Source organism: Cajanus cajan, chromosome 6, assembly GCF_000230855.2.
Source record: "Cajanus cajan strain Asha chromosome 6, NIPB_CcT2T_4, whole genome shotgun sequence".
In the NCBI taxonomy this organism is placed as follows: Eukaryota; Viridiplantae; Streptophyta; class Magnoliopsida; order Fabales; family Fabaceae; genus Cajanus; species Cajanus cajan.
In genome coordinates, this window is record NC_138522.1 from 65,275,983 (window position 1) to 65,293,882 (window position 17,900).

Sequence of the window (17,900 nt, forward strand, 5' to 3'; positions counted from 1 at the left end):
AGAAAACACAACATCAAATAATTTTAGTGTTAAAGAAAATATTTTTCAAAATAGTAAAATTAGTGTTCCTGAAATTTTTTTTTGGAATTGTGTTTTTAACATACTTCCAAAAAATTATTTTTGAAATAGAAAACTTAATGTTTCAGAAAATACTTTTTGAAATAATAAAATTAATTTTTCAGAAAGTACTTTCCAAAAGTGTGTTATTTTACAGAATTCTAGAAAGTACTTTTCAAAACACTAAATTTACTATTCTAGAAAATGCTTTCCGAAAGTGTTTTATTTTACATAATTTTAAAATATACTTTTCGGAACACTAAATTTACTACTATGGAAAGTGTTTTTTGAAAGTATGTTATTTTATATAATTTTGGAAAGTACTTTTTATTATTCTAGAAAATACTTTTTAAAAGTGTGTTATATTTCACATAATTCTAAAAAGTTCTGTCCAAAATAATAAATTTAAAGTTTGTAAAAGTTCTTTTTGGATGTGTGTTATTTTACATATTTCTAGAAAGTACCATGAACCAATTTTTAAATATCAAAGTTTTTTGGACCGGATCAGTACTTTTTGGTCCACAGTTCCATTTTTTGTTGAGTAGGTTCAAACTGCAGGCCCGTAGAGGCTAATTTGTTTATTGGGCTTTTATTAGCAGCACAAACCCAAAATCATCTCTCCTTCTAGGCCCACATAGTGCAGCGTAGAGGAAACGAAGAACTGTCCCAAGCCGTTAAGTCGCAACTAGCAGCGCAAGCAATGCGACTGGTAGGTAGTCCCGCTGCAGCATCGTCGTTTATCCTTTTTTATAATTGAAAATAAGGATATGTATAAGCTCGCTTCGTGATCTACAATTGAATCTGTTGCAGAATGTACATGTTCAGTTTTTGATGATGGTAAACAAAATTTCTATCTCATTTCCGTTATTTTGTTTTCGCTCTCTACACGAATATATTTGCGCTTTATGCAGATTCTCGATTTTCTTCGTCTGGTATTTTTTTTTTTAATTTCTATTATTCTCGTAAGATTAGGCGTGAAAGCAAATTGTGGAGAAGGTGCCGTAGGGGTTTTGATTTTGTTTACTGAAATTCCCGGCGTGAAAATCCATTTGATTCTAGAAATTTGAATTAAGCTATAATTGTTGTTCTTGTTGTTGTCGTCAGTAAATATAAGCTTCTTTTAAACTTGCAAATACTAATATGTTTATAATTTTGCTTTGTTTTATTTTTTGGTAGGTTACAGTTGATTGTCGTTTAATTGTGGCTTATGTATATTTTGCACTGTTTTGGAGATGAAGGAAAAGAAGAATACTGCGTCTACTCTCAAGCGCATTTTAGTGAATTGTGCATCTCAGGTTTGATTTTATTTTTCTTAAGAAATGTGCTTTTGGTGTTTTGGGCTACATATTGTGTGTAGTTTATAACCTTTTCATTACATCATTTTGGTGCTGTGAATCATATACAGAATAATTTATATAACTTGTTTGTACCTTCAAGTAGAGTTCATTTTATTGTTTTCGCTTGCGAGAAGTATTGAGTTTAATTTGTTTAGTTAGGTAGATGCTTTAAAATTGTAATTATGATTGAGGTGTCAGGTTGTTGGGAAGGAGAAGGAATGGGTTGTATAATTGGTGCTTGCCTTTTCTCTTATGTTCTCTCTCTTTTATCCTTACTATTGTCTGATTGTTGGACATAAACACTGATTTGGTTAAGACCTCATTTAATAGGGAAAAGCATACGGGAGCTGTGTTGCAGCAAAGGTTCCAGACATTGAACGTGATATGTGTGTGAAGGAATTTCTGGTGCTAAAAAGTTGTATGCAGAATATGGTATTGTATTCTACTATTGGCTCGGAATAACATTTTCACCTTTACTCTGGCTTGGCATTTCAGCTATAAAGTTCTTTCTTACATTTTAAGTAAAAGAAATACCTTTTATGTTTTTCTCTCTAAGCAATATTCTGGGAAAGATTGAACAGAAACCTTTTTGCACACTTCACTTAGGGCCTGCTAGTTTGAGTTATATTATGATAATAGTGCTTATGTAATAAAAAAATATGCATTAAAAATTATTATAATTTTGTAAGTTTCTGGGAAAAATGAAAAAGAAAAAACCTCAAAAAGAAAATGTTTCAGTAGTTTTTTGGGAGTTAAGAATAGTAGCTTCTGCAAAAATGATCTAAAATGAAGCTGTATCAGTTGATCACTTTTTATTTTTATTTTTATTTTTAACTTGAACAATCATACCTTTAATTGGATCATGAATTTTGAGAGTTAAAGACTGTTTCTGATTATAATTTTTTTTTTCTTTTTGCTGTCAGTTGGTAAAAATATTGTGTTTCTACTGTACAATTGTTACCCTTCTTTTGACATTTCTAATAAATATCTCATGTTTCAAAATATTACTCCAAACAGCTCAAAAAGGTTTAAGTGAACACTCACTTGTTTCCTTGTTCTGGGGGCTGCTGAAAAAGTAAGCTAGAAAGGTTGATGTTTATGAATAGAAGTTTCCAATCAAAAGTCTTAAGAGGAAGGTGCTACAACTTTTTGCTGGCAAAGGTTTAACCTTGGGCACTTAAATCTCCAATTAATCATAAATGCATTACTTTTACCTTTTACTGTCTAGTTTAAATAATTTTGGGAGTTTCTCTGCAGTTGTTATTTCCATTTGCCACTCATAGTGTAAACGGGACTTAACATGTCTGGAAAAGCATCAACTTCAAAGCCTAGTATAGGTCTGGGTGGATCTGATGGTCTTTCTCATGCTTACATTCAGTATCCACCACTTCGGTGCAATGTTCCTGGATCAAGTGGATTATTTTATGATGATGGAAATAAGTTGCTACTCTCTCCAACAGCTGACCAGGTAATATGATACACAATTATCAATCTCAGATAGCAGCATGTAGCAGCCAGCTCTGAAATGCTATAGTGGGAAGCTTCACAGTTTATACATACAATCATCATCAATCTAGGAGCCACAAGAGCATAGTAATGAAGTAAAAATATGAAAATAGGATGTTGAAATTAATAGAAAAAGAACGTAACAAATTAGATAAAAATCAGTAGAATGTGAAGTGGGAAGTTTAACAGAAGAAGAAAGAATGGAACAGAGGAAATAAAATAGTCTGGTAAAGTGTGAAAGAAAAAGTTTAACAAGAGCATAGTAACGATGATGAAGAAAAACCTAAAGAATGTTTTCTTAGGGGTATAAATGGGTTTTTGAAGTCTATATATCAAATAAAAACCACTATTTTGGTCACAATGGGCTATTGAAAACCGCTCCACTATTTGAATCCCATAGCAGGGCTGATCAACTCTGCAACTCTGCTATAGTGTGCTATTGACTACTATATGCATTGTATATTTACTGTTTTGTGAATATAATGTGTGTCTTATATGTCCATCATTTTGAATTGTTTCAAAATGTTGATTCATTTGTCTATTTTTACACTTTCTTGTTCATCACTTTATCACATTGTGTGCTTGTGTTTGTAACATTTAGGTCTTCTCATGGAAAGTTGGTCCCTTTGATCCTCTCATTGATCCAGACACTGATTCAATAAGTGAAGGCCCTATTATAGCTATTCGGTATTCTTTAGACACAAAAGTTATTGCAATCCAACGATCAAACCATGAGGTACAGTTTTGGGATAGAGAGACTGGGGGGACTTTTATCCATAAGTGCAGGCCAGAATCAGAAACTATACTTGGATTTTTTTGGACAGATTGTCAACAGTGTGATTTTGTTCTTGTTAAGACCAGGTATGGTTAGCATATTTATTTCCTCTCTGTTGATCTGATTTGCATTGTTTAATGTTTCTCTTTTTATATATCTTGATTGTTAAATTCAGAAGAGACCTGGCATATGCTAGTAATAGTGCTTCCTAGCATGAAATCTGCAGTCCTATAATAGTATGAAATCAAATTTTAGAGGATGATTAATCAATTTGGATTTTTTGTTTTTTATTAGGTTCGTTGGTAGCTATTGGATCTAGCATTTTGGCAATGTATTTGAAGTGCTGAATAGATATAAAAGAGTCTTGAATTTTATTAGTCTTATTGAGTTAATTATCTATTCTTGGACATCCATTTAAGAACATCATTTATTTCATGATTTAGTTGTCCTGCCCTTTAATCTAAACTTTAATACTACATGAAACTCTCATCAGAAAAATGAAATCTCTGGTATTCTTGTAATTGTGGTAGAGAGTGGTCCTGCAATTCTGGAAATGAGAGCCTGTCTGACTGCTTTTAATGATTGGAAGCTTGTTCTTATTTCCTGTTTTGATACATTTCTTTTTTCTTACCATCTTACAATAAGCAGGATTTTTTTTTGCTTAAAATGCTGTTATGTTGCTTTTGTTTTCATGAAAATAAACTAAACTGAATAAGACAGTCCCCATATCCCCACTCTCCACTAACAAAGAATAATTGAAAACTAAAAGCCACATTTTGGAGGGAGTGGAGGCTGGAGAAGGGCACTGCAATTATGCAATCTTCTATAAATATATAGAGGAAATCAAAGAAAATATTTTTCTTCCCTCAGGAAAAAAACTTAAATAGAATATAAAATTATATATCTTGTGATGGAAACTTTTTCTCCTTTATAATTATATGAAACCATGACAATATTTGATTACGAGGCATAGTTCTTAATGTAATGGCTGTTTGACAATTGTTCATCATGAATTTCTCTTTTATCAGTGCCAGAGGTCTTATTGTTTTTTGATCATCACTGTGATTTAAACATTCAAGTAATTAACATTGACCAGCTGTTGCATTTTCCTAATTTTCTTCCCATATTAATATCTGTGGTACTTGCTTCTCTCTTATTTTCCTCCCGTCACATTTTTTTTATTCTTTGGATTGTCTTGGGTGAAATTTTTATTTTTTTGGGGGGAAGAGGTTTGTTAGTGTAAGGAAAAGAGCAGGTTCCAAAACTAATATCCTCAGATTACAACTGAAGAAAGAAAACATTGGAAAAATTAACTAAAAACCTTTTATTAAAACAATAAAGTCTTGCACTTACTTCAAATGTATGTCAAAACAACCTGCTAAAATGGTTTGCTGAGCAACATAAAAATGCTAAAAAAAGCAGCTTTATCCCATCAGAGTTGTGAAGGCATGAATTTCTTCAAAAGAATCCACACATAATGCTCTAATATAGTACATTAAACTGTTGTAAACAAGGCACTACTCCCCAAGTATTTGTTAGGATCTAGTTGCAAGGTATGGAAGTTGAGTCTCACATTGGAAGTGTGGGGTTCTTATGTGATATTTATATGTCCTTGGGATCTTCAACTACAACAGCTAGCTTTTGTATTGTGGACCTCCCAACATATCTATCAATTGGTTTAGAGTTTTTTTTACCATTTCTCTTGGTTGCAAACAAGCAGCGTGGGTTGGTGATGCTGGTATTGTAGTGTTCACTTGAGACTAGTCAAATCAAAGGGATGGTGTACTGCCAGCCCATGTGGACACTAAGGCTACTAAGTGCAGTAAGATGTTAGGATTCACTTTTTAGGCATGTGACTTGAGTCCCACATTAGAATTATGAGATTTTAGTGGGGGAATTTATCAGTCTTGTCTGTGATGTGATTTTCCCGAGGCTCTTATCAATATTTCAATTTTTCCCTTGCCCCCCTCTTTTTTTTTTTTTTAAGATAAGGATATACTAAATTGCAAAGTTCCTCAACAGTGGTCTAGACTTGTTGGCATATAATTCAGAGTCAAAATCACTGCAACTGATGCAAACGAAGAAACTGAATGTGAGTTGGTTTGTTTACACCCATGAAAGTCGCTTGGTTCTTCTTGCTTCTGGCATGCAGTGCAAGACATTCCATGGATTTCAGGTGAGAGTTTGTATGGCTTGCTTCTTTTTCTTGTAATTTTTATATTTACCTTGAAGAACAGTAATTTGTTTTTGTTTCAAAATAAGGTCAGATATCATTATTGTTCAGAAAATAATGACATGTATCAATGCAGCTTAATAGTGCTTGTAGAATATCAACTGATATTGCTCCTGTGCCTTTCATTTGGCTGATACAGCAATGCCTTTCTGGTTAGATTTCATCTGCAGATATTGTTCGCTTGCCAAGGTTTGAGATGGTTATGGCCAAATCTGAGGCAAATAGTAAGCCTGTTTTAGCAGCTGAAGACGTCTTTATTGTCACTGTGTATGTATCAGTTATTTACTTCATCAAACTTAGACCTTCATAATTAACATAGCTTCCTATTGAAAGGTTAATTTTTTTAAAATCAATCACAGTTATGGTAGGATATACTGCTTGCAAGTTGATAGAGTTGCTATGCTGCTCCATTCTTATAGGCTTTATCGTGATGCAGTGATACAGCAGGTTCGTTTTGCACAAATTCTGAATTACTGTTTTAATTCACTGTACAAAGTTTCTGCAAAATTGTAGGAACAATGATTAACAGTGGCTAGGGTTAGATTCCTCTCTATTTTCCTCTTAACTAATTAAATTCAGATCTGAATCCAAGTAATTATCAACCATTTGAAGATCAAGTTTTCTACTTTAGGCTAAATTCAATTCCCTGACATTAACCCTGATTCTTTTGCCAAAAACTGTTTGTGTTGGCCAAAAACCATAATTCTTTAGGTTTTCCCGACCAAAGCTAGCATTAAACATTAGTTTATATGATCTCATAGTTTATAAAGTCATATTCTTAGGTTCTCAACAAAAACAAATATGGTGAAATTCCCCAAGATCCAACTCCATAATCATTTTTCTGATTGAAAGATTGGATTTAATTTTAAATTCTGGGTGGGTAATCCAAGTTTAGCATTAAGTAAAAATAAATCACTCAGTTGGATGATAAAAATGAAAATTGAGATGAAACAAATCAAATCACATGAGAATTGAATAAATGTCCTCTTTCCTTAATCTAGGGATTTAGTGATACATGTAAAAATAACAAGAAACTGAGAGAAAATATGAGAAAGATTTAATCTTCATTGGCAATTTGATGATATAGATTCTTAATTCCTCATGTTGATGCCCACAAACCCTAACTAGAGAGAGCGTTTTGTAAGTTACAAAATGTTTAAAAGCAATTTGTAAATTAGGAACATTAAAAGTTCTGTCTTCTAAATTAGGAACAACTATTTATACCAGTACAGATGAGCTCAGTGCATTTAAAAGCAATTTTGGATGTTTAAATGCACACAGCTCAGTAGTTACATTTAATCAGCATGGTTGCAGATGTTCAAATGCACTTCTAGGAGTGTGTTTGTTTCATGAATTTAAAACATATTTGCGGGAATCTGAACATGGAAATGGAAATGTAGTATTCCCATGTTAGGAGTTTTAAAAAAAATATCCCTGGGTATTGATCATTCCTACTGGGAAAGTAGTAGCACTATTATTTGCTTCATTTTTATTCCCACGATGAAGAATAGTTTCATTACCATCAGAATATGGGAAGTTTTTTTTTTTTTTTTTAACCCCATTATAACTTCCATTTTAACTTATTTTTATTTAAATTATTTCAAAATTTTAAAAATATTCCTAGAAATGTTAAAAAATTTATAAAGTGCAAGTATTCATTCTTCAATCCCGGTGAAAATCTTTTCAATTCATCCCCATTTAGCCTTTCCAAGTGGTTGTACAATCAAGATAAAAAAAAATGATTGAATTTTCAAAGATTTTAGGGAGGAAGGTTCACCAAACTTCCACAAATATATCACAGTATATGCTATAGACATAGCACATTGACTTTCTAACAATTTCCTATGAATTACTATACAACCAATATATACTAATTTACTCTCTAATCTAAGACAATTGTAACTATATTAAACACTTGCCATATATTAATTCAGTAAAAGCATTTTAACTAGGTACACAAATAATATATGACCATCTGGGATATTTAATTTTATTCTATAGCTTGTATGATGTAGTAGTTATGTAATTCTCCATTGAACTATAGGCTTGTGAGACTGATGTTCATGGTATTTTCAGGGTTCTTTACCAATTTATTCCAACAGGATTGCTGTGAGTGTGGTCGACAATGTACTTCTTATTCATCAAGTTGAAGCAAAGGTTGTTATACTTTATGATCTCTTTGTAGATTCTCGAGCACCAATATCTGCACCACTTCCTTTATTATTAAGGGGTTTCCCCAGATCCAGTACTTTATCTCAATCTAGTGGTAAAGAAAGTGAGAGTTCAGGTGGTAATGTTTTGAGTAATCATGAAGCAGTTACATATGCCAATACATGGACTTTCCTAGTGCCTGACCTTGTATGTGATGTGGCCAATAAGTTATTGTGGAAGTTCAATTTAGATTTGGAGGTAAGTTATTTGTTCATTTATGTGTCAATACTCAATACTGAATTTAGGTGCTTTCTTTTTCATCAATAATCCTATCTTGCAGGCAATTTCTGCTAGTAGCTCAGAGGTCCCATCAGTATTAGAGTTCCTGCAGCGGCGGAAGTTGGAAGCTAACAAGGTACCTTTCTTCCCCCACTTTGTTATACCAATGTTTCTAATTGCTTGATTCTTCAGGGTGCAATAGTGCATCAGTTGCTATTTGCTATTTCTTTTTAATTTAGTCTGTAAATCAGTTTCCCACTAATTTGTTTTGTAACTGGAATTATGAACTTAAATGTGTATTGAAAACTTTATTTGTAGGAGATGCTACTTCATTCCTAGTAGTTAGCTTAGTTCATATATATGCTGATTGAGATCCTAAAATAAACTTAGTTGCCCATATTTGGCAAGTTTATCACCCTTCTCAAGGATAACCTCTTACTTCTATATGTTGCAGGCTTAAAGTCTGAGAAAGGAAAGTACCAAGTTAAAAAGTACATATCTTCTTTGCTTCTATGTAGTCTGCTGGCTATCACTAGCCAACCCTTGGCTTTCTTTGCCGTAGCCTTGTGTGTTAATCCTTTTTACACATCCTAGCTTTAGCCTAGTTAGTACAATAGAAGTTTTCCTGATGTCACTTGCCACCCTCAGTCTTACTTTGCCATAGCCTTGTTTGTTAATCATTTTTATATATTCTGGCTGACTTTAGCCTAGTTAGTACAATAAAGTTTTCCTGATATCACTTGCCACCCTCAATCATTCTTTGGCATAGCTTTATGCATTATGTTCTTTTTTATGCATCCCAGCTTTAGCAAAAATAGTGCAATAAATATATCCATTTTTTTATTATGCAGTTTTTTATTTTAAGCGGTGAGCTAGGTTTAGTGACTTGCAGTCCTTGAAATAAAGTTACCTGTAACTTCATTTAGCAGGTTTAAAAGTGGTAGAAACTTTTTCTCAAGTCATTTAGTTAGGGGCTCTTTGCACCTTAATATCCTTCATGTACAAGGAGAAAATGTGTGATTGCTATGAGAACTAGAGTGCATTGAATGGAAATTTGAAAGTGGATATGTATCATCTACCCTGGCCGAATAACTATTTTTATTTGCATTGCCTGGAAAAGTTATATTGGTTTGCTATTATGGAAGTAAGGGGTTACATAGCTGTATTCAGGATTGTGAAATATTATGTTAAACTATTTTTATGGGAACTGGGGACATCTTGTAATTTTCATGCTAAACATGAGTATTGAATTCCTTTATCCTTTAAGTATTGCACTGGAAGTTTGGAATGCAATTATGGACAAATAAAAATCTCATCTAAATTTTCCCTTAAGGAGGTGATTTATATTGATATTTCCTGGAATTTCTTTTTAACTAGTTTTAAATAACAGTTGTTAATAGTATTCTCATCGAGAATTGTCTGATTTGAAAGTTTGACTTAATTTTTCTGCAAAATGTCACATTGTTTCTGCTCTTTCAGGCTAAACAATTGTGCTTGGGTATAACACGTACACTTATTCTAGAGCATAGGCCTGTGCCTGTGGTTGCCAAGGCTGTAAATGTACTAGTCACCTCGTACTCTCATTCAATTAAAACTGGTAGCTATCTTAAGGGACTGAAACCAGAGAAGACATCAACTTCTGTTGTACAAAATACTGGTGCTGATGTATCTGCTATCGAAACAGATGTAATTGGAAAATCGATCTTACATGAATCTACTGAAAGAGTAGACAGTGGATCTTATAATAAAGCTTCTACTGTTTCAAGTATTGATTCTGAGGATGAGTCCCAGACTGCAAATTTAAAACTAAATTTGAAGGAAGCCCAAGTTGAGGGTAAAGTGAACAATGAAATCTCTCTGGGCACTGGAGCTCATGGTGCGTATGTTATGCAGTCATCTTTGCAATCTGGGCAAGAGGAATCCCAACTTGCTTCTGCAGCAATTTCACCAGATGAGATTTACAGCTTTGTCTTTTCTCCTGTCGATGAAGAGATGGTTGGAGACCCTTCTTACTTGGTTGCTATCATTATTGAGTTCCTTCACAGGTATGCTATTACTCTGTTAGTTATGAAGTTGTTTTGACTCCCAGGGAATTTGATAGATCTGCTCTAGTTTCTAATGGATTTTAGTTTGGTCCATGTCCATGTCATTTTATGGAGGTGAATTATATGATTTTCACCTATTTAAAAACACTGTTGAAAGCTTTAACCACAACTGATAACATTTTCTTACTAATAGTGTGTACTGTGTAGACTATCAAGTTTTCGTCACAATGTATCTAGTTTAGAATATGATCGATCAATTCTTAGAGTTACAATATATTTATAATGCTGTCACGCAGCCTTCTATTTGACAGCTGTGTGACTAACTCAATCTCATGTAACTACTTTTGTAACTACCGAGAGTCAGTTGACTAACTGCACTCTTATACAATACTTACAATCAGGATTTTGTATGTCATGTTGACTTTTTATTTTTTTATTACATTTTGTTTCTAAAAATTGTGAAACTACTATTTAGTATTTGACTAGATGATCACCTAAATGAGTGTTGTGGAGTATTTATCAACCAAAATATATAATGAAAAATGTACATGTGTAATAGCTTACCTTCTATGTATCCAACTTTTCCATAGATTATTATTCAGTTGTCGCACAAAATACATCCTTTCAATTTCTAATCCTGCTAATAATAGAGATATGTCAAACTAGAATAATTGTTGTGAGAACAAAAAGCATTACATCTTATTTCAAAACCTCAATATCACTCACAATGCATATCATAATTTGCAAGTATAAAAGGTGACTCAACCGAAATCAGATAAATAATTATCCTAAGCCAACCATGGACTTGATTAAGAATATTGTTTAAACATATATTTGTTCAGTTGTACCAATACGGAAATTCATGGGTTTTGTGCTATTTTTTCATTATTTGTTAAAGAAATTTACCTCCACATTTTTGAATCAGTGCCCCCTCAACTCTCTTTATTAATTGTTACAGTGCAAATTCAGAAAAGATTCGTGTACTCCCAAATGTATATGTATTAATAATTCAACTTCTGGCCCGCAACGAACGTTATGCAGAACTCGGGTTGTTTGTCTTAAACAAGGTTAGAAATTTTTCTGTATAAATGTAAAGGTGGGATGCCTTTGCATATTGAATTGTGATTAATTTGGTTCTGGGACCTGTCTCTTTTTGTTGCAGATTCTGGAGCCCTCTAAGGAAGTTGCACTGCAACTCCTAGAGTCTGGTCGTCAGGATGCTCAAACTAGGAAGCTTGGTCTGGATATGTTAAGACAGCTGGGTTTGCATCATGATTATGTTTTACTGCTCGTACAGGATGGATACTACCTTGAAGCCTTACGATATGCACGGAAATACAAGGTATTTTCTACTGTGCTGGCTCCTGGTATAGGAAGTTATTACGTATTGTTTTAAATAATTAACAGAGCAGGGAGATGATGGAAAACTGAGAGCTCTGGTGCTGCACTTTTCTCATGTGTAGGCATTTTTCTGTAGAAATTTCATTCATCCAGTTATCTGTATGATGATTTTTATTCCCAGCATCCGGAGAAAGCTAGTCCTTTGCTGAAAATAGAGTATCCAGTGTTTTTAAATACAAAACCTAATTATTCTCCTTCATTAATGGTAGAGTTTAGGTGCCTCTAGATTCCCCTTGACAGATAGAAATCTTATACATTTCACTCAAGTGCTTCACCCTGAGAAGACAAACATAATAGTAGGTGAAGGATGCCACCTTTAAAGGGAGCCTAACTCCCTGTGCAATAAAAAACTACACTCACTGTATTGGTAGGTTTTTATGGAGAGGAAACCATAAAAGTGTTTTTCTTACAAAACTAGTTTATAAGGTGAGGATTGTTCCTCACTTATATACACTATATTGACCATCTCACTACTCGATGTGGGATATCCAATAGTTCCCTTGTGAGAAGTGGATTGAGGAAGCCTCAGGCTCTCTAATAAATAACCAACAAGGCCACGTTCTCTCCATTGACCTGATCTTGCTAGCTATCAAATGCCCTTTTGTCCATCGCCCCACACAACCTAAGATGTTTGACCCCCACTCTTGACTTTTCACTATCAAGTATCAACCTGCTGTAGCTGCCTCTGTGCAGCCCTTAACCCGGCAACCAGGAAGCTTGCACTGCCGAGCAACACAGCATGATTGCCACTGCCAGTCTGAAGGATGATCACATATTAATTGCATGTCAGGATACTCTTGATCAGAGAGCAAAGTGCCCAGGGAATTCCAGCCAGACCTCATATATGAACCTCATCCTGGGCTGTGAAGAAAACATCACCTTCAGACCACCTAGCTTTAAAACCCCACTTACTCCTTATAGAACAATCCTCTGAAACCTAAACCATCATTTTCCGATAATCTAACCAACATTCTTGCAAGTTCAGAAGTAATATATGGAGACTCTTGTTGCTTTGTCAGAGTACTCCATTAAGAGATAGAAATATATTTTGACTAATGAGTGTCCATAATCGAAGGCTTCCTCATATTTCCTTCCCAAGTACCAAGGCCTGAAATTCTTTCCTAGTTCTGCAAATGATCACATGTGCAAGTCTCCCCACACCTCAGTCATGTAAAAGTGACCCATCCCAGCATAATAGTCTAGCAAATGCCTGCATGGCTACATTTTACTATGCCAAGTCATTTATCTAGTTGAAGGGATTGAACCGCATCACTTTCTCTGTGATGGATTATATTTCTATATGATGGTTATCACTTACAGCTACTTTGTTATTCACTGCATTGAAACATCGCTGAGTTACTATTTATGATTATAAACTAAGTGTTGAAGTTGTTGGAATTGTTAGGGAGATTTTAGTGGTGATAGATTCTCTGGAAATTAATAACGTAGTCATTTTGATCTGAGAACTTTCAGAAATAAAAGACAATGTAATTTTCAAGTTATTGATATATCTTGCAACTATCGTGTATTGATATTTGAACTAAATGGTTAGTTTGGGATTCCATCTGATGTGCAAAATTATCAAAAACTACTTTGAGTAGTTGTACTGTTGAGATGAGTGTACTGGGAAACAAGTATTGCTAGATTTGTGTTTATGATTTTGTTTGAATTTCAAAAGTTAAAAGCTAACTAGATTGAAGAATTACTTTCAGGTGGATACCATCCGGTCATCATTGTTCTTGGAAGCAGCATTTGTGTCCAATGACTCCCAACATCTTGCTGCGGTTTTAAGATTCTTTACAGATTTCCTTCCTGGCTTCAAAAACACCTCAGAGCATAATAGATACTGCCGCATACTGAATGAAATGAACTCATCCATGACTGTTTGAGAAGACAAAAAAAAAAAAAAAAAAAGGAAAATTGAGTCATTATCATTGGCTATCCTTGATCACCGTGGGATTATCTGGTTATGAAGTCCGATTTCTATTAGATACGTAATAGATTTGGCAATAGTTTCATGTTGTATGTTAAATAAATGTCTTTTCCTAGTTAGATTAGTTTTAGTAGATACTGTGATCTAAATGAAATTCTTCCGCAATGAAATTTACTTTGGTTAAGTTTTGCGGGTGTATTGCACGGCTGTTTAATACATTAATTTTTGGAGGGAATAAAATGGAATTTAGCTTGGTAAAGATCCTAAAATTTCAAAATGGAATTGAATATCATTAAAATGCGAGTAATTTCATATATTTAAGTTATGTTTCTTTTTTTGTTGAGCACACCCTTATTAGACTTGACCCAATATTTTTAGTTTTGTGATTTTGTTTTGGTTTCCGTAATTAGCCCAAACCTTTAAATACCTCTTGTAAGTTAGGATTAGGGTATGGAATTTCATATTTTGTGTTTTACATGAGATCGAAGATAAAGTGCTTCTCCTTCTCGATTCTTGTTCCCCGTCGGATGTTATTTCTCTCTTTTTGTTTTTTCCATAACGATGTGAGTAAACTTTTTTTTTCTTTCCAGGCAGTCTTTGATGGGGTAATGGATGCTTAATTGATTTGTCTTTCTCCGGCTGAGTTCTGTTTTTATTTATTTATTTATCTATTTATTGATTTTATGTATGTAAAGTGTTGGTCACGTTTTTGATAATCATTGGAATTATAGATAAATGACTCAAGTTTTAAACCATGAAAGTGTACTTAATCATTTGAAGAGCAATGAATAAATAATAAATGAGTTTAACTCAACGTAACTATGATGAAAATAAGATATTTAATTAGATACATCTTGTATTTTAATAAAAGGGAATGGGGATTATTATAGGTTACTCACCTACAAAAAAGAGAGCAATTGGGCAAAGAAATAAATTCAACATTTTTTATACATAAGACTTAAGTTTGACATCTCGGAAAAAAAAAAAAAAAGAGTTTGGTATCACTCATACCATCAATTATAAGTTTAACATATAGTTCTTGAGAATGAATATTTTATTACTTAATAATATGCACATAAAAAAAAGTAAAGAATACAACAAATAAAATATGTTAGACACGTCAATTTTGGAAATAAACATAGTAATTGCATAAAATTATTATTTGATTTTATGTGTATTTTCAAACACATGTTAAGAAAAATATTTTTTTTAAAAAATCAATTATATTTTAAAAAATACACTTATTTTTTAAAATAATTAAAAACATGTCAATTTTAAAAAGGGATATCTCATTTTTGTGTACACAATTTTTTGACTATTTTATCCTTAAATTTTTAAATAATAAAAAATAATATTAAAAATTAACTAAACCTAAAACTTAACCCAAGATCTTGAAGTTTAAAGGCTAAGTGTAACATCAGTTGATTTAATAAGCATTAATAATTTTTAGATGTCCTTAAATAAATATAGATATACAAAGTATCCCGAGATCTTGAAGTATCTTTACAACTTGGAAAGTAAAAAACTAATATGACATCTAGATAAAAATTGATTCAATAAGATGTTATTATTTCCTAATAATTTCGAGTTTAAATATATATTTAATCTTATGATTTTCCCTTTTTTAATTTTATTTATTTATTTATATAGATCAATACAATAGGTAACTAACTTTCCCAACCCAGATAGAAAAGAAATTAATATGACAGCTAGATAAAAACTAATTCAATACGGTGGTTATTATTCCCTAACAATTTTAGGCGCGTAAGCACACACACACACGTATATATATAAGAGAAGAGATTTGTTTATTTCAATAATAAGCCTACCTATACTTACTTTGTGCAATATAAAATGTTTTTATGATTATTCATCAATTTAAATTAATGAAATAAAGTTTCAAATGATTTTTAAATTTTTTAAAAATTTGTAAACTTTATCTTTGCATTAAGAACTTTAAATTTAACTGTTGGATTGTTGGGATTTAATATAAAGCGTGAGTTATTGAACGAAGTAAGTTTAGCTAGACTTATTCTTGAAGTAAATAGATCCATCTCTCTCTCTCTCTCTCTCTCTCTCTCTCTATATATATATATATATATATATATATTTGATCCTATTATTTGCCCAAATTTTTTTTATTCTTTTATTCTTTTAAATTTGTCCCTAAAATATTTTTTATATACATTTGAGGGGTATAATTTTAAGGATAATGCACGTATGTGTCGAGTAATAAGTTCTTTATCCTTCTAAATTTATATTTTGAATCTCTTGTTCCTAATTTCTCATTTGTTGTGAATTTTTGTCTTATATTTGTTAATTTATTTCTAATATCTTGATATTTTTCAGTTTACTTTTCATTCTTAATAAGTGTTTTCTTTTTCATATAATATTCATGTTTTAATTTTTATATATATAATTTTTTATTTTAAAATAAACGAGTTCCAATGTTCTAAGTTTGCTACTACTCCATGTGGTTAATGATTGCTAGCATGGTTAACAAATGCTATATCATTAAGTATTATGTTAGAAAAATGCCATTTAAATATAATTTATAGAAACTAATAATAAAAGAAATATAATTTAAAAAAAAATAACATATTTGTAAGAACAATATATTTAACTTAAATAAAAATATTAATATATAAAATAAGTGATTAACTGTAATGATCTAACAGATCATTGCACTTAATATAGTTTAACCATTACGTAATGAAAATAAAAGACAACAATCAACTACTCTAAAGTTCTCATGTAACAATTAGTCATTCATGCAATTTATACATGTATAGGACAAAAAACAAAATACTAAAAATATAAAATTCCCTTATGGGATTATATACACACCCTATACACATATAATCTACATAAACTAAATAATTATACACACTCAAATTGTTGGTCAAATATCTATACGAATATTAAGCTCCATCTGATAAACAAGTTAGTCTGCTAATCATGTCCCATTCTCATATAAAGTATTCTCACATAAAGTATGATCATTATTATTCTAACTACAAAGAAAATAAAGGAGTAAGCTTGTGAAGAATCAACATAGCATTTACTACAGCAACTTACAACAATATACATAAACAACTTAATCAACATTTAATGCAGACCAACGTATCAACTTTCAACTTGTTAATAACATTATCATATCATCGTGTTAGCAACTTACAACACAAACCACTATATCATCATAAACATCTTTAAATAATTAATTTGTCATCACATATTCACTACAAACATCTCTTATAATGGAGGTTAATAGTCTAAGTGGTTAGATTCTATCGAACCACAATGTCTGATCTATCACAACTAGGACAAGTATAGACAAAGTTAGGCCTTATAGGGTGTCAGGTATACAACTTAAATTGATTTCTTAGTCTTCTCCACTTAAAATATGAAGTCTATTATTTCTATCAAGATAGAATAAATTGGACATTAGTCTACCACGACATTAATTTGCAACACTAAGCCTCATATGGGATTAACCCATTAACTATCATTCAAATATTACGTTCTTTCCGTACTCAGTTAGGGACTAAGTCTCAACCTTGTATCTTACTTGATTGATCACTTAAACTACAATATGGATCTACCACACACCTTCACATTGTTCCACATAAATCTTGGAGTGAATAACTTAAACAACATAATTTTTCTCTAGTTTTACAACTTAACACAACTTACCAACTTGATTCAACTATAACAATATACAGTTTTGCAACTCAATCATCACCTATCAACTTACAACTTGGCAACATAAACATCATTATACATTATATCAACTTAAAGCATAATGAGTTATCATCATTCAACATTCATTATATCATTTAATCATCATTCTTCAACTATTAATCAACTTAAAATATCATATTTTATCATACAACTCATGCTCAACACCATTCCTAGCACGCCTGACGTTATTGAGACAAGGGATTCATTTCCTATCTCACCCATGCCCGACGCCAGTACACCCGCATCCCACATGGATGAGACAAAGAATCTTTGAGTCTTTCACACTTGGTGTGACAAAACTCTATGTTCGACCTCAATCAAGCATAAAGTTTTTGTTTAACTCATGTTTAACGTCACTTCATTTATGCTTCATGCCAACTTATACAAAAATGATTCTCTCTCCTCACGCACAATGCTATTCAAACTCATGTCTTGTGTGACC

At 32.2% G+C, this 17,900-nt stretch overlaps 1 protein-coding gene across 2 annotated transcripts; it reads left to right on the plus strand.

Annotated features, from left to right (window-relative positions):
* Nucleotides 1–1,313: 1,313 nt before the first annotated feature.
* On the plus strand, nucleotides 1,314–13,901 carry LOC109795983 (C18orf8). 2 transcript variants are annotated; one of them, XM_020355564.3, is made up of 14 exons: nucleotides 1,314–1,352; nucleotides 1,725–1,826; nucleotides 2,412–2,555; nucleotides 2,652–2,862; nucleotides 3,502–3,761; nucleotides 5,698–5,851; nucleotides 6,066–6,175; nucleotides 6,268–6,355; nucleotides 7,985–8,317; nucleotides 8,400–8,474; nucleotides 9,818–10,383; nucleotides 11,342–11,450; nucleotides 11,546–11,725; nucleotides 13,485–13,901. In XM_020355564.3, exons 4-14 carry the CDS (start codon nucleotides 2,695–2,697, stop codon nucleotides 13,671–13,673), a joined length of 2,232 nt encoding a protein of 743 aa, XP_020211153.1. In that variant the 5' UTR covers nucleotides 1,314–1,352; nucleotides 1,725–1,826; nucleotides 2,412–2,555; nucleotides 2,652–2,694; the 3' UTR covers nucleotides 13,674–13,901. The 2 variants fall into 2 exon arrangements, with proteins under 2 accessions (XP_020211153.1, XP_020211154.1); XM_020355565.3 differs by having other exon boundaries at nucleotides 13,497–13,901.
* Nucleotides 13,902–17,900: the final 3,999 nt, after the last annotated feature.